The sequence below is a fragment of the Haplochromis burtoni genome, unplaced genomic scaffold (genome assembly GCF_018398535.1).
Source record: "Haplochromis burtoni strain Fernald_Lab_line unplaced genomic scaffold, NCSU_Asbu1 Contig_31, whole genome shotgun sequence".
NCBI lineage: Eukaryota > Metazoa > Chordata > Actinopteri > Cichliformes > Cichlidae > Haplochromis > Haplochromis burtoni.
The window spans coordinates 1,710,466-1,722,072 of NW_024582392.1; the positions used below are offsets into that span (position 1 = coordinate 1,710,466).

The 11,607-nt window shown below is 41.8% G+C and overlaps 1 protein-coding gene across 1 annotated transcript in view; it reads right to left on the bottom strand.

The window, feature by feature from the left end:
* plekhg5b (pleckstrin homology domain containing, family G (with RhoGef domain) member 5b) overlaps positions 1-8,369 on the bottom strand; it is a 78,819-nt gene extending 70,450 nt beyond the window's left edge. Inside the window, exon 1 of the mRNA XM_005918838.3 lies at positions 7,419-8,369. Coding sequence (XP_005918900.1) covers positions 7,419-7,500 — 82 coding nt within the window. The 5' untranslated portion in view covers positions 7,501-8,369. The remainder of the gene's footprint in view (positions 1-7,418) is intronic.
* Between the last annotated feature and the right edge of the window lie 3,238 nt (positions 8,370-11,607).

Genomic DNA, 11,607 nt, shown 5'->3' on the forward strand with positions numbered 1-11,607 from the left:
CCCATCAATGTATTTTCACTTAAACAAGCAGCTGTTTTTTATGTGCATTAAAGTTATATAAAAATTTAACAGTGCAAATGCAAATTCCTTGCTGACAGTTTAACCAAAAGGCATTTCCAGTGGAAATGGCCGACATATCCTCAGCATAACCATGTATAATATCCACAAAACTTAAAAAGAGGTTCACATACACACACAATACGGTAATATTATGTTGAAGCACAGTACGTATCACTCCGCGAGGCTCCTGCCTACGATAGCCGTAATGCTCCGACAATCCATCAAGCGGTGCGGTTCGTAGCTTAGCAAAGTCGTACTAAAACATTTGACAGATTTTCGAGCGCCGTGTACGACATAAAATCGTTTCGAGGTCAGTAAACACAACCAGAATTCATACATAAGGCACACGGGATTATAAGGGGCACTGTCGATTTTCAGAAAAATCAAAGGATTGATTTTAAGTGTGCCGTATTTTCCAAACAACACGGTAATAACGACGGCCCGCTAGCATGCTCTACCAAAAATAGTGCTTTGTTGTGTATCTGACGGACGAAAGCTAAACCAGTTCCACACCACTGAAGTTGCAGCATTTTTACAAACCAGTTCTGGTTCATCCGTTTCATTCAATGAACCACTTTTGCTCTTCTCATTCTGCGTCGCCGCCATGTGCGTATGTAAACAAAGGCACTGCGCATGCGCGTTTTACCCATAGTCTATCGCGATATTTCATTTTCTTATCGTTGCCCAAAATTACACCGGTATTACCGTGAACGGTATGATATAGCCCAGCCCTAATTCTTATCGTTAACTAAGTTTTCCCGGGTCTTTTCCCCCTTATAATGAATAAATCTTGCATCTTATTTACAGCTGGGCTCATCAGGCACTCTTTTTGGCTGCAGTGGTTGTTATTATATTTACATGCTTCCATCTCCCATTTCTGCTCGGTGAAAGCTTGTACTTTTCCACTCTCCTTTTTCCTCCCTCCCTCGCTCACAGACACATAACGGGTATGGCGGTCCATTCTCCCTGCAGCACGGACTACACTGCCCATGAGACTACATTTTCCACCAGCATGGAAACCAAAAATAGAGAGGGCATAGCCTTGTGAGACAGGAAAATGTTGCCGTGTAATCCATTCATTTCAAAAAGTAACTGTATTTTGAATACCACCTTTTTAAACAGTAACTGTAACGGAATACAGTTACTCATATTTTGTATTTTAAACAGGTACCGGCGGTACATGTACTCCGTTACTCCCCAACACTGCTCACTACCTTTCCCTTCTATCACAAATCAAGGTAAAGCTTAAAAACACGCTCGAAATGAAAACAAACCCAAACACAAATTATTTTGACCTTGCTTGAGCGCTATCATCAAGTCTTCATACACCTGAATGAGAGAAGTGAACGAGTACCTGAATTTGAAACACGAGTCGATTTTACCACATGTCTTCTGAAGATATCAAAAGCGCTGATATAAAACCTCAGAAGCTGAGGTAGAGGGGCCATCCCCAGCGACTGAGTCATGATGAGACATGGTGTAATTTAACAGTCCATCCTTAAACCAGCAGCTCAGAGGGACAAACAACCACTCTTCAGCTTGTTGATATGAATAATCCCATAATTGAAACAATCTGGTTGAAATTGCAGAGGGGGTCTATGGTTGAGAAGCCAATAACAGAGTCAACGGGAATCAAAAACACTTATTCTTGAAAAGTACAGTTATTGTCATGGGGAAGGCTGCAATGCACATAAACAGTCATTTAAGCAGGGTGGAGGTTACACGTGTGGAAGGACACATTTAGAGATAAACATTTGCAGTTATGTTTCTGGTTAAAGAAGGTGTGTGTGTGTGTGTGTGTGTGTGTGTGTGTGTGTGTGTGTGTGTGTGTGTGTGTGTGTGTACATGTGTGTGACCTTTACATAGGCCCTCTAATTATCTGCTGCACAGTTTGAAGTGAGCGAGCGCACTGTTGGTCTATTTACAACATGATGAGGCCCTGACAGCGTGGAAGGGCTTTTGATCACATTAGCTGCCTTTATTTGTTTGAAGTTGGCAAAGTGATGCGGAGCGTGAATTTACAAAACAAGACTTCAATCCAACACTGACCAACGGGGCAGATTTCATATGCAAACTGAATGAAAATGCAAAGCGGAGGCCAACAGCTTGTGCTCTGTGTGACGATGCAAAACTGCATGGACAGACTACCCCTGAAGGCAACGATCAGCGCACCAACCGAATTGTGAGCCTAACAAACCTGCTTCTGACTGAGCGTAAGAAGGGAAGCGTATCAGCTTCTGTTCGTCATTGATCATTTAAAAGTGCTCCAATGTGAAAAGATCTGTGAGAGAACAGTGGGGAAAAATAAGCCCTTAGCTGACACCAGGTTTATGACAATGACTTGATCTGTGGCTATAAACAAAAACACTGACACTGCAGTAAAGTGTGCAAGGCCACAACACCTGCTCAGTGTGCATACTGTGAGTTTCCCTTATGCCTCTCAAAGCACCTGAAATCAATGTTTTTTACATTTACAATAGATCACAACTTAAAGGCAAAGGCTTTGTTCTCATCAGCTCATCAAGCGCTCACAGCAAGAATTAGAAATGCTAAGCATTTAAGAAAAATTCTGGTTCCACAAAGTGACACAATGACTGCTTTTGTTATGACAGTGTTCCATTTTGCAAGTTTTTAGAAAAAAACAAAGCATTAAAACACAAAAAAGAACAGTAAATGCACTGAGGACTAAAAGCTAGTGGAGAAGATAATGTGGAAATGACACACTGTCTATTACCAGAGGAAGAACAAGAGCAAAGACTTCAAAGGGGAATCCCCCTGCAAAAGAAATAGGGCAGTAGAACCACAACGGTCAAATATGTGGAAAATCTGATGGTTGTACATGAAATGAGAAAGGTTTTGGGTCACAGGACCTTCATGAACTCCCCTGCTGTGGGTAAATCAACAAGCAAGAAGTGGAGTGCAGAAATAATTAGATGCAAGGAAGGAAATACATTTTCTGTCAGACACAGGGAAGGGAAAGATTGCATAAGTGAGCTATTGTTTTTCAGTACAGTCTGCAATGCAGATCACATTCAACTAGAGACAAAAGCTAACTGTGTTTACCAATATTTACTGTAGTACCAAAAGAGGTCAACTTGCAGTCATTGCATTTTAGCAAAAAAAGCCCAGAAACTTTTATACGTTAAAAGAAAGAAAAAAAAAATACTAGGGTGAGCTGGAGCAACACACAAAAAATTTGAATGATTATGTTTCTGCAACTGAAGGAAAGAAAGAAAATAAGCAGAGCAAACCGTGACTCAAAATGGCATCAGGAGAAGACATGAATGCAGAGAGGGAAAAGGAGAAAGGAAATCACACTGGAACAACAGAAAGACAGTTTGGAAAAGGAAGTTTAAACTGTAACAAGCCACGAGCCAGACAAACACTAATACGCACTCGCGCACACACTAACACACACCGTGGCACATGCACGCAACTTTCAAAGGTCTGGTCAGGCTCCAGATGTTCCCTGAGAGCTCTGCAGCTCAACATCGGGTCCATTTAGCTGCTATTCTAGACCCATTTATTATGCTAAAGATGTTCTGATTTAGATTCACGTCTGAGCACTTCCTGGGCAAACGTCATCTGCCAGCAGAGCTCATTTGATATGATCAAAAGCACCATTACAGCTGTTAAAGGAGGCTATTGGTAAGATATATTTTCTTGCCGTTTTAAAGGTGAAGAAAAAAAACTGTCATACATCTTCTCATGAGCCTGCATGGGCAGCGACTTCTTGAGGGCTCATTTCAGAAAGAAAATTACAGAATCCATCTGTAGATGAAGATCATGCGGCATGATAAAAAGCCCCAAAGTGTCTAGTGTTCTGTCAATGGCTGCAAAAGAATGGCCTCATCTTGGAAAGCCACAGGGCCGCCAAGTCCTTAAAGTACTCAGAAGAAGATAATTTCATCATCTGTAATTTCTAATTGATCGTGAGATATGATTAAACACGGCTACTAAAAATACTGTTTCCACTGCTGTTCAGCATTAACGTGCAAACCTCAGCTCTGAAGTCTGTAAATCACTGAAACCACTTAAGTGGACAAAGCAGCTGGTGAATTATTCTGTAACCTTAATGAAGTGATTAAATTTAAAGAAACTGAAGTAGAAATTGGACACACCCCTGTCTCGAGGATGTGTGGCTCTAACAAGAAAACATTTACAGGCATTTTTCCACTAATTTCAAATATTAAATAGACTTGATGATTAATAGGGGTCGGAATCAGAGAGTAACTCATAATACAACACTATCACAATGTGTTATCCATCCAAGTGGCTACCACAGACTAAAGTCTAACCAACTTGAACAGCCTTTGCCGTTTGTGGACACAGGTCTTTACCCCTTGGAAGCCTACTTGGAGTAACCTTTGAAGCTTGCACCAGAAGTTTGCACCAGAAGTTTGCACCAGAAGTTTGCACCAGAAGGTAGCGAGGGTGGTCTCAGCCCATGCAGCTACCCTTGGAAATACATGGAAACTGTTCTTATGGCCATCGTACGACATTTCATATACAGTGGGGCAAAAAAGTATTTAGTCAGCCACTGATTGTGCAAGTTCCCCCACCTAAAATGATGACAGAGGTCAGTAATTTGCACCAGAGGTACACTTCAACTGTGAGAGACAGAATGTGAAAAAAAAATCCATGAATCCACATGGTAGGATTTGTAAAGAATTTATTCGTAAATCAGGGTGGAAAATAAGTATTTGGTCAATAACAAAAATACAACTCAATACTTTGTAACATAACCTTTGTTGGCAATAACAGAGGTCAAACGTTTACTATAGGTCTTTACCAGGTTTGCACACACAGTAGCTGGTATTTTGGCCCATTCCTCCATGCAGATCTTCTCGAGAGCAGTGATGTTTTGGGGCTGTCGCCGAGCAACACGGACTTTCAACTCCCGCCACAGATTTTCTATGGGGTTGAGGTCTGGAGACTGGCTAGGCCACTCCAGGACTTTCAAATGCTTCTTACGGAGCCACTCCTTTGTTGCCCGGGCGGTGTGTTTTGGATCATTGTCATGTTGGAAGACCCAGCCTCGTTTCATCTTCAAAGTTCTCACTGATGGAAGGAGGTTTTGGCTCAAAATCTCACGATACATGGCCCCATTCATTCTGTCCTTAACACGGATCAGTCGTCCTGTCCCCTTGGCAGAAAAACAGCCCCATAGCATGATGTTTCCACCCCCATGCTTCACAGTAGGTATGGTGTTCTTGGGATGCAACTCAGTATTCTTCTTCCTCCAAACACGACGAGTTGAGTTTATACCAAAAAGTTCTACTTTGGTTTCATCTGACCACATGACATTCTCCCAATCCTCTGCTGTATCATCCATGTGCTCTCTGGCAAACTTCAGACGGGCCTGGACATGCACTGGCTTCAGCAGCGGAACACGTCTGGCACTGCGGGATTTGATTCCCTGCCGTTGTAGTGTGTTACTGATGGTGACCTTTGTTACTTTGGTCCCAGCTCTCTGCAGGTCATTCACCAGGTCCCCCCGTGTGGTTCTGGGATCTTTGCTCACCGTTCTCATGATCATTTTGACCCCACGGGATGAGATCTTGCGTGGAGCCCCAGATCAGGGAGATTATCAGTGGTCTTGTATGTCTTCCATTTTCTGATGATTGCTCCCACAGTTGATTTTTTCACACCAAGCTGCTTGCCTATTGTAGATTCACTCTTCCCAGTCTGGTGCAGGTCTACAATACTTTTCCTGGTGTCCTTCGAAAGCTCTTTGGTCTTGGCCATGGCGGAGTTTGGAGTCTGACTGTTTGAGGCTGTGGACAGGTGTCTTTTATACAGATGATGAGTTCAAACAGGTGCCATTCATACAGGTAACGAGTGGGGGACAGAAAAGCTTCTTACAGAAGACGTTACAGGTCTGTGAGAGCCAGAGATTTTCCTTGTTTGAGGTGACCAAATACTTATTTTCCACCCTATTTACGAATAAATTCTTTACAAATCCTACCATGTGGATTCATGGATTTTTTTTTCACATTCTGTCTCTCACAGTTGAAGTGTACCTCTGGTGCAAATTACTGACCTCTGTCATCATTTTAAGTGGGGGAACTTGCACAATCGGTGGCTGACTAAATACTTTTTTGCCCCACTGTATATACTGAGATGTCAAACCTCGTCATAAAGGGTACAGGCGAGGTCGTCAGATATTGCTTTTATGAGTGGAAGAGGTAAATTTCAGCCTCTGACCTCTGACATCAGTGAACATCACCGATATGGCTGTAACGATAGTAGTCTGACATGAACCAAACAAATTAGGCTCAATCGACTGAAAATAAAGACATGCGAAGACCACACTTCTACATTTACGGTCAAGCTTTGCATGAACAGCACATGATGCTGTAATACTACGAAGCATTAAACCATTATGTCCTTCCCACGGTTGACATCTTTTGGGATTGATTTGACATCCCAGCAGTGAATAAGTGCACACAGCAGAGATATTTCTTCAGTTTTTGTTTTGTTGTGGACGACAGAGACCAGACTAGACATCTGGCCCCAGATTAGACCAGTGTGTTTAAGACAGACTTAAGACTCCGGTGGCCTGGAACACTGAAGGGTTCCAGACTCAACCAATTAAGGCTGCTAAACTTTAACTCCGTGCATACTTCACTTACTGCATGAACCCATGAACTGCAAACAGTGTACATGAACATGTAAAGTCTATAAAGGAGAGGGAGAGCGAGAGAGAGCTAAACTCCAAGGACATCAATCTGATAAGTCTTCAAAGCTAGAAGAGTCAAGTATTCATTTTATTAGGTTTCCATCAATAAAAGCTCAACGAGAAACTAATTTGCAATTTACCTGAGTGTGAGATAAACAGTTAGATAAACTCATACTGCTAGAAAGGTCGTTGCACGTCTAAATTATGAACAGGAAAGAGTGGAAGAGTGCATGAAAAAAAGAACTGCTGTAAATTGTACTGTCTGGAGATTTACAAGAGGTAATATCCATCATCTGAGTGTATACTGAGTTGTCCCAAGATCCTTTATCAGGTGCATAACTTCAGATCAGAGTGTACTGTCCTGTCTGACTGAAATATTCCTGCCTCCAGCTGGGATAATTGCTCAGGTCACTTGCCAAATCCAGCCATTGACTTTGATGACTGGAGGAAAACATGACACAAAGAACTGCTGCCTGACGATCAAAGCCATGAGAGCTCCTCTCTTCCCCTTCCTTTGTGACTTCTTAAAGACAAACTCACAGTGAATCACACAAATAAGCATGCTGATCACTCTGAGGTGGTGACTTATCCAACATTATCCAGCTGCAGACTGAGCAGCCGCTCGAATATTAAGATGGTGATCAGTCAGTAGCTGACTTCATGAATTTTTACTTACTCAGGCGTAATCTGAGACCAAGCCAACTCCTTGGTGGCGATTTGTGCAGAACTGAATTCATGGTCCACTTGTTTGGCACCATCTAAACATACAATCCTTCTCGAAATCCTCTCCCGCACCAACTCCAGCTCCTCGCAGGTCCGTCTGTCGGTGTGGAAGGCTCAGCGCTGATCAGCCAGAAAAATGTTTAATTAGCACATTTTCATTTTCCTCTCATTCCCACGGTCGACCTCCTCTAAAACGCAGTGCGCTCACACTGGAGGATCTGCTCGGCGGCGAGCACAATGCTGTTCATATCACGGCGAATGCGCGGAAAAGAGTGGCAAAAAGCATCCCTCGGTGCACACGAACTAAAGTTAACGCTGGTCTAACGACTAGTGAAGCACAGCTGCAGGTTGGACTGTGCTCTAAATGACCTGTTGCTGTGTGCACGCGTGAAAGGAAAAATAAAATCCTCCCAGCGTTCACCGAGCAACGTCTGTTGGTGAAGCTCGATCGGTGCAAGAGTGGGATTACGAGGAAAAACCGTCCCCTGGTCTCTAAAGCTGCAGCTCAGTGGATGGATTTTCTTCTTAACGAAACTTTACACAACGCTCGGGTGAAGTTGGATTGTCCGCAGTCTCCTCCGGCCGCCTTCTCTGTTCAGACACCGGTTCTCGTCCATTCATTCATGGAACCTGGATCCACAAAGACCCAGTGCAGTTTCTCTCTCTCTCTCTCTCAAGTGGCGCAACGCCACCGCTGCTGCTGGAGGCGCCAGAGACACACATGCAGTCAACAGCAGCACAGAGCAGAGGTTCATTCACGCTTTCAGTAAACTTGTCACATGTAAACAGTGAACACGAAACAGCATCAGGTGTTGGCTCCACCTTGAAAACGGCAGGTGACGAGAAAGGAGAGCGGAAATACCTGGGACATCCCAACCCAACACAGGCTACACCTTTCTATAGTGGGCCCTCCAGTTAATGTTGTGCCTGCGAAACCTTCTGTTTTTTATCAGAGGCGTTTCCAGTTTTGGGTGTTTTTTTTAATAGGGGTGCGCCTAAAACAAAGCAGCACTGGGTGGTGGGGCAAAGGAAATGAAGTAAAGTCGGTGTAGACAACACTGGGCAAGGTTTTCTGACTCATACGCAGCCTTGTCCTTATACAGATGGTATTAATTTAAAAAAAAAAAAAGGTGGTGCATAAGACCTCAGACAACTTTATGTATTAAAACCGTTTTACAAAACTATAAAACAAGTAGCCTATTAAATAAAAGCCACAGTAATAGATTAGCATTAAAATGTACTCAAATAAGCTAAAGTAACTGAGGTAAAATTAATTGTTTTGGAGCACATGTACGTTACATCACTATTGATTTATTAATGTGTATATCGAATTAATCTTGCAACTGGAAACCATTTTATTTACTTATATACTTAAATGTAGCTTTATTTATATTAAGCCAGCATCAGTAGTACCAGAGCTTTAAAATACATGATGTGAACTACAAAGTACATTATTTCCAATAAGAATGCTGTGGAATAGAAGCAGAAGGTAATAGAGAACTTTTTAATGTACAAGTACATTAAAACAGTACTTCTGTAAAGTATTACATCACATTTTGCTCACTGGTTCCATCTATGCTCTCTTCCAATGGCAGTGGGCGTTGCAGGATTAACTGTCCTTGCATCACTGTACTCTCATGCAGTAACAGTGGTGGTGAGTTGGGGCACCAGGTCAGTTAGCGTTAATTTTAGTGCTCCCTGGGACATAAACACTGCTTCTATGGAATCACCAGTTAAATAGATGATAGAGAAACTTTTAAAAAGTCTGCTGATTGCAGCAGTGAATATTTTTCTATTAATATCAATACAGATATCGAGTGACATGATGAAGACCATTAAAGACTATTAAATGTACCAAAACTAAGTAGACATCAAGTATTCATGCTAGCTACTGTGAAAATCAATGTAATCAAACAGTCTAAAGAATCTGTAATTGCATGCATGTTTACATTGAATGTGAACAACACTGTCTCTACATTGTTGTTGTTGTTGCAGGAAGAAGATGAACATCACATAAAGAGTGAGGCACGGATTTTTTTGTGAGGAAAAATACAGCAACGAAAACAGGATTTGTGCACAGCTTTGCCTTTTGGCAGGTGTCCTCGATACTTTTCTGGTTGATGTTCCAAGTTTTAACCAGATCAAGAACCTCACCAACTCTGCCAAACCCACCATAGGAACAAAAAAAAAAAAAAAAAAAACAGCTCACATGTCCCATTAAAACAAAAACTAAAATTTTTATACTTAACTGGACTGCCAAATGTTTTCCCTTTAAAAGTAATGAGGTGGTGTGCAAAATGTAGACAATATCGGGAAAATATGACAATTTCAATTACTCAAAGGTCAAGCTGATGTAATAATAGCCTGTGATACGTTTCTATTTGATTTTTGATTGAAATTGAAATTTTGGAGGATTTAGTTTTTGGGGGACGGGGCACCAAAGAGGAAAGAAATCAGTAGTGATCTTATAGAAACGTTGCTGCCATCAAACCTGAGAAGAGTTATAAACTCATTTCCAAATAATTTTTAGCTCATCATTATTCACAAGTGAAAAATATTCAAGACAGTTGACAATCACAGCAAACTCACCACAGTGTCAGAACATATAATGCTCGGAGAAACTGTATAAATCCCAAGCGCTACATCTCAGACTCTTTGGGCCTTTATCAGCATGTTAAATGTTAATGTTCATGACAACAGAATTAGAAAAAGACTGAATGAGTATGGCTAGGTCGGGAGGGTTACCAAAACAAGCCATACTGCCATGTTCTTTAAAGAGAATATGGCAGGACAGCTTAAGTTTGAAAAATTACATCTGAACAAACCACAAGATTCTGGAGCAGCGTCCTCACTTTGGACATATTTGACCAAAGTGGAGATGTTTGGACACAATGCACTGCACCAACCAAACACAGCACATTTGCACCTCATAACAACTGTCAAGCTCGGTGGTGGCCTGATGATTTGGGCTTGTTTTGCAGCCACATGACATGGGCACCTTGCAGTCACTTTGAGTCAACCATGAGCTCGTCTGTGTACCAAAGTATTCTAGAGTTAAATATGAGACCATCTGCTTGCCAGCTAAAGCTTGGCCAGAATTGGTAATGCAAGAGGATAACGATCCCAAGCACAGCAGCAAACCTACATCTGAAAAAGAAAAAGTCAAGGTGTTGCAATGGCAAAGTCAAAGTTCAACATGATTAAGATACTGTGGTGGGACCTTAAGAGAGCTGTTCATAAACAAATACCCGCAAACCTCAGGGAACTGAGGCAACATTGTAAAGACTGGGCCAAAATTTCTCCACAATGCTGTGAGAGAGGGATAAAGTCATTCAGAAAACAAATACTTCAATTACTGCTAATGAATCATGGGTACACTTAGTTTTTTCACACACCAGTTCTGCATTTTGGCTTTTGCAAACAAAAAAAAAAAAAAGGCATAATTATTAACATATTTAACCTTTTGATAGAACAAGTTGATTTTTATTACGTCCTGATATGCAAAACCTTAGAACTGAAAAAGGGGATTGCATCTATGTTATCTTAAATCACATTTCTGGTTTATTTGTTTTTTGAGATGAGTGGCATGTGCACTACTGATGAGACTTTTCATGCATTTAAATGTACTCTGAACTGAAATATATCCCACCAGTTTCATGTAGACTGCCTAGTGGCACATCTACAGTGGGCTCTGGGTTGCATGAGGTCTAGAGGAAAACATCTGACGTGACAAAGCTAAAACAATGACTCTGCCAAAATGTAGCTGTGCTGCGTTTGTGCGCTCCCACCCTCAAATAAAGAGGCGGGCAACAGTGAACAAAGACGAGCGACGGGGCAGAAAGGGGATGTTAAAACAGCCCACCTAACAAATGAGCAATTCTCCACTGCGTGACCGGTTGTTTACGGCCGAGTCCTTACAGTCCTTCAGTTCTTCCACCGAGATAAGATAAAGGTCAGCCTTCGTGCAGCAGCATCTCGGTCCAGCGATCTTCTTCCTTAATCTTAATTTGCATCGTAAATTCATTACGAAACATTATAGTTTAACAGAATTACAATCTTATTACAGGCTAGAGTTCTGCTGTTCAAAACAAAGTGGCAACATAATTGTCTGCTGCCCCCTTGAGGGGAAAAAGCCAAACATC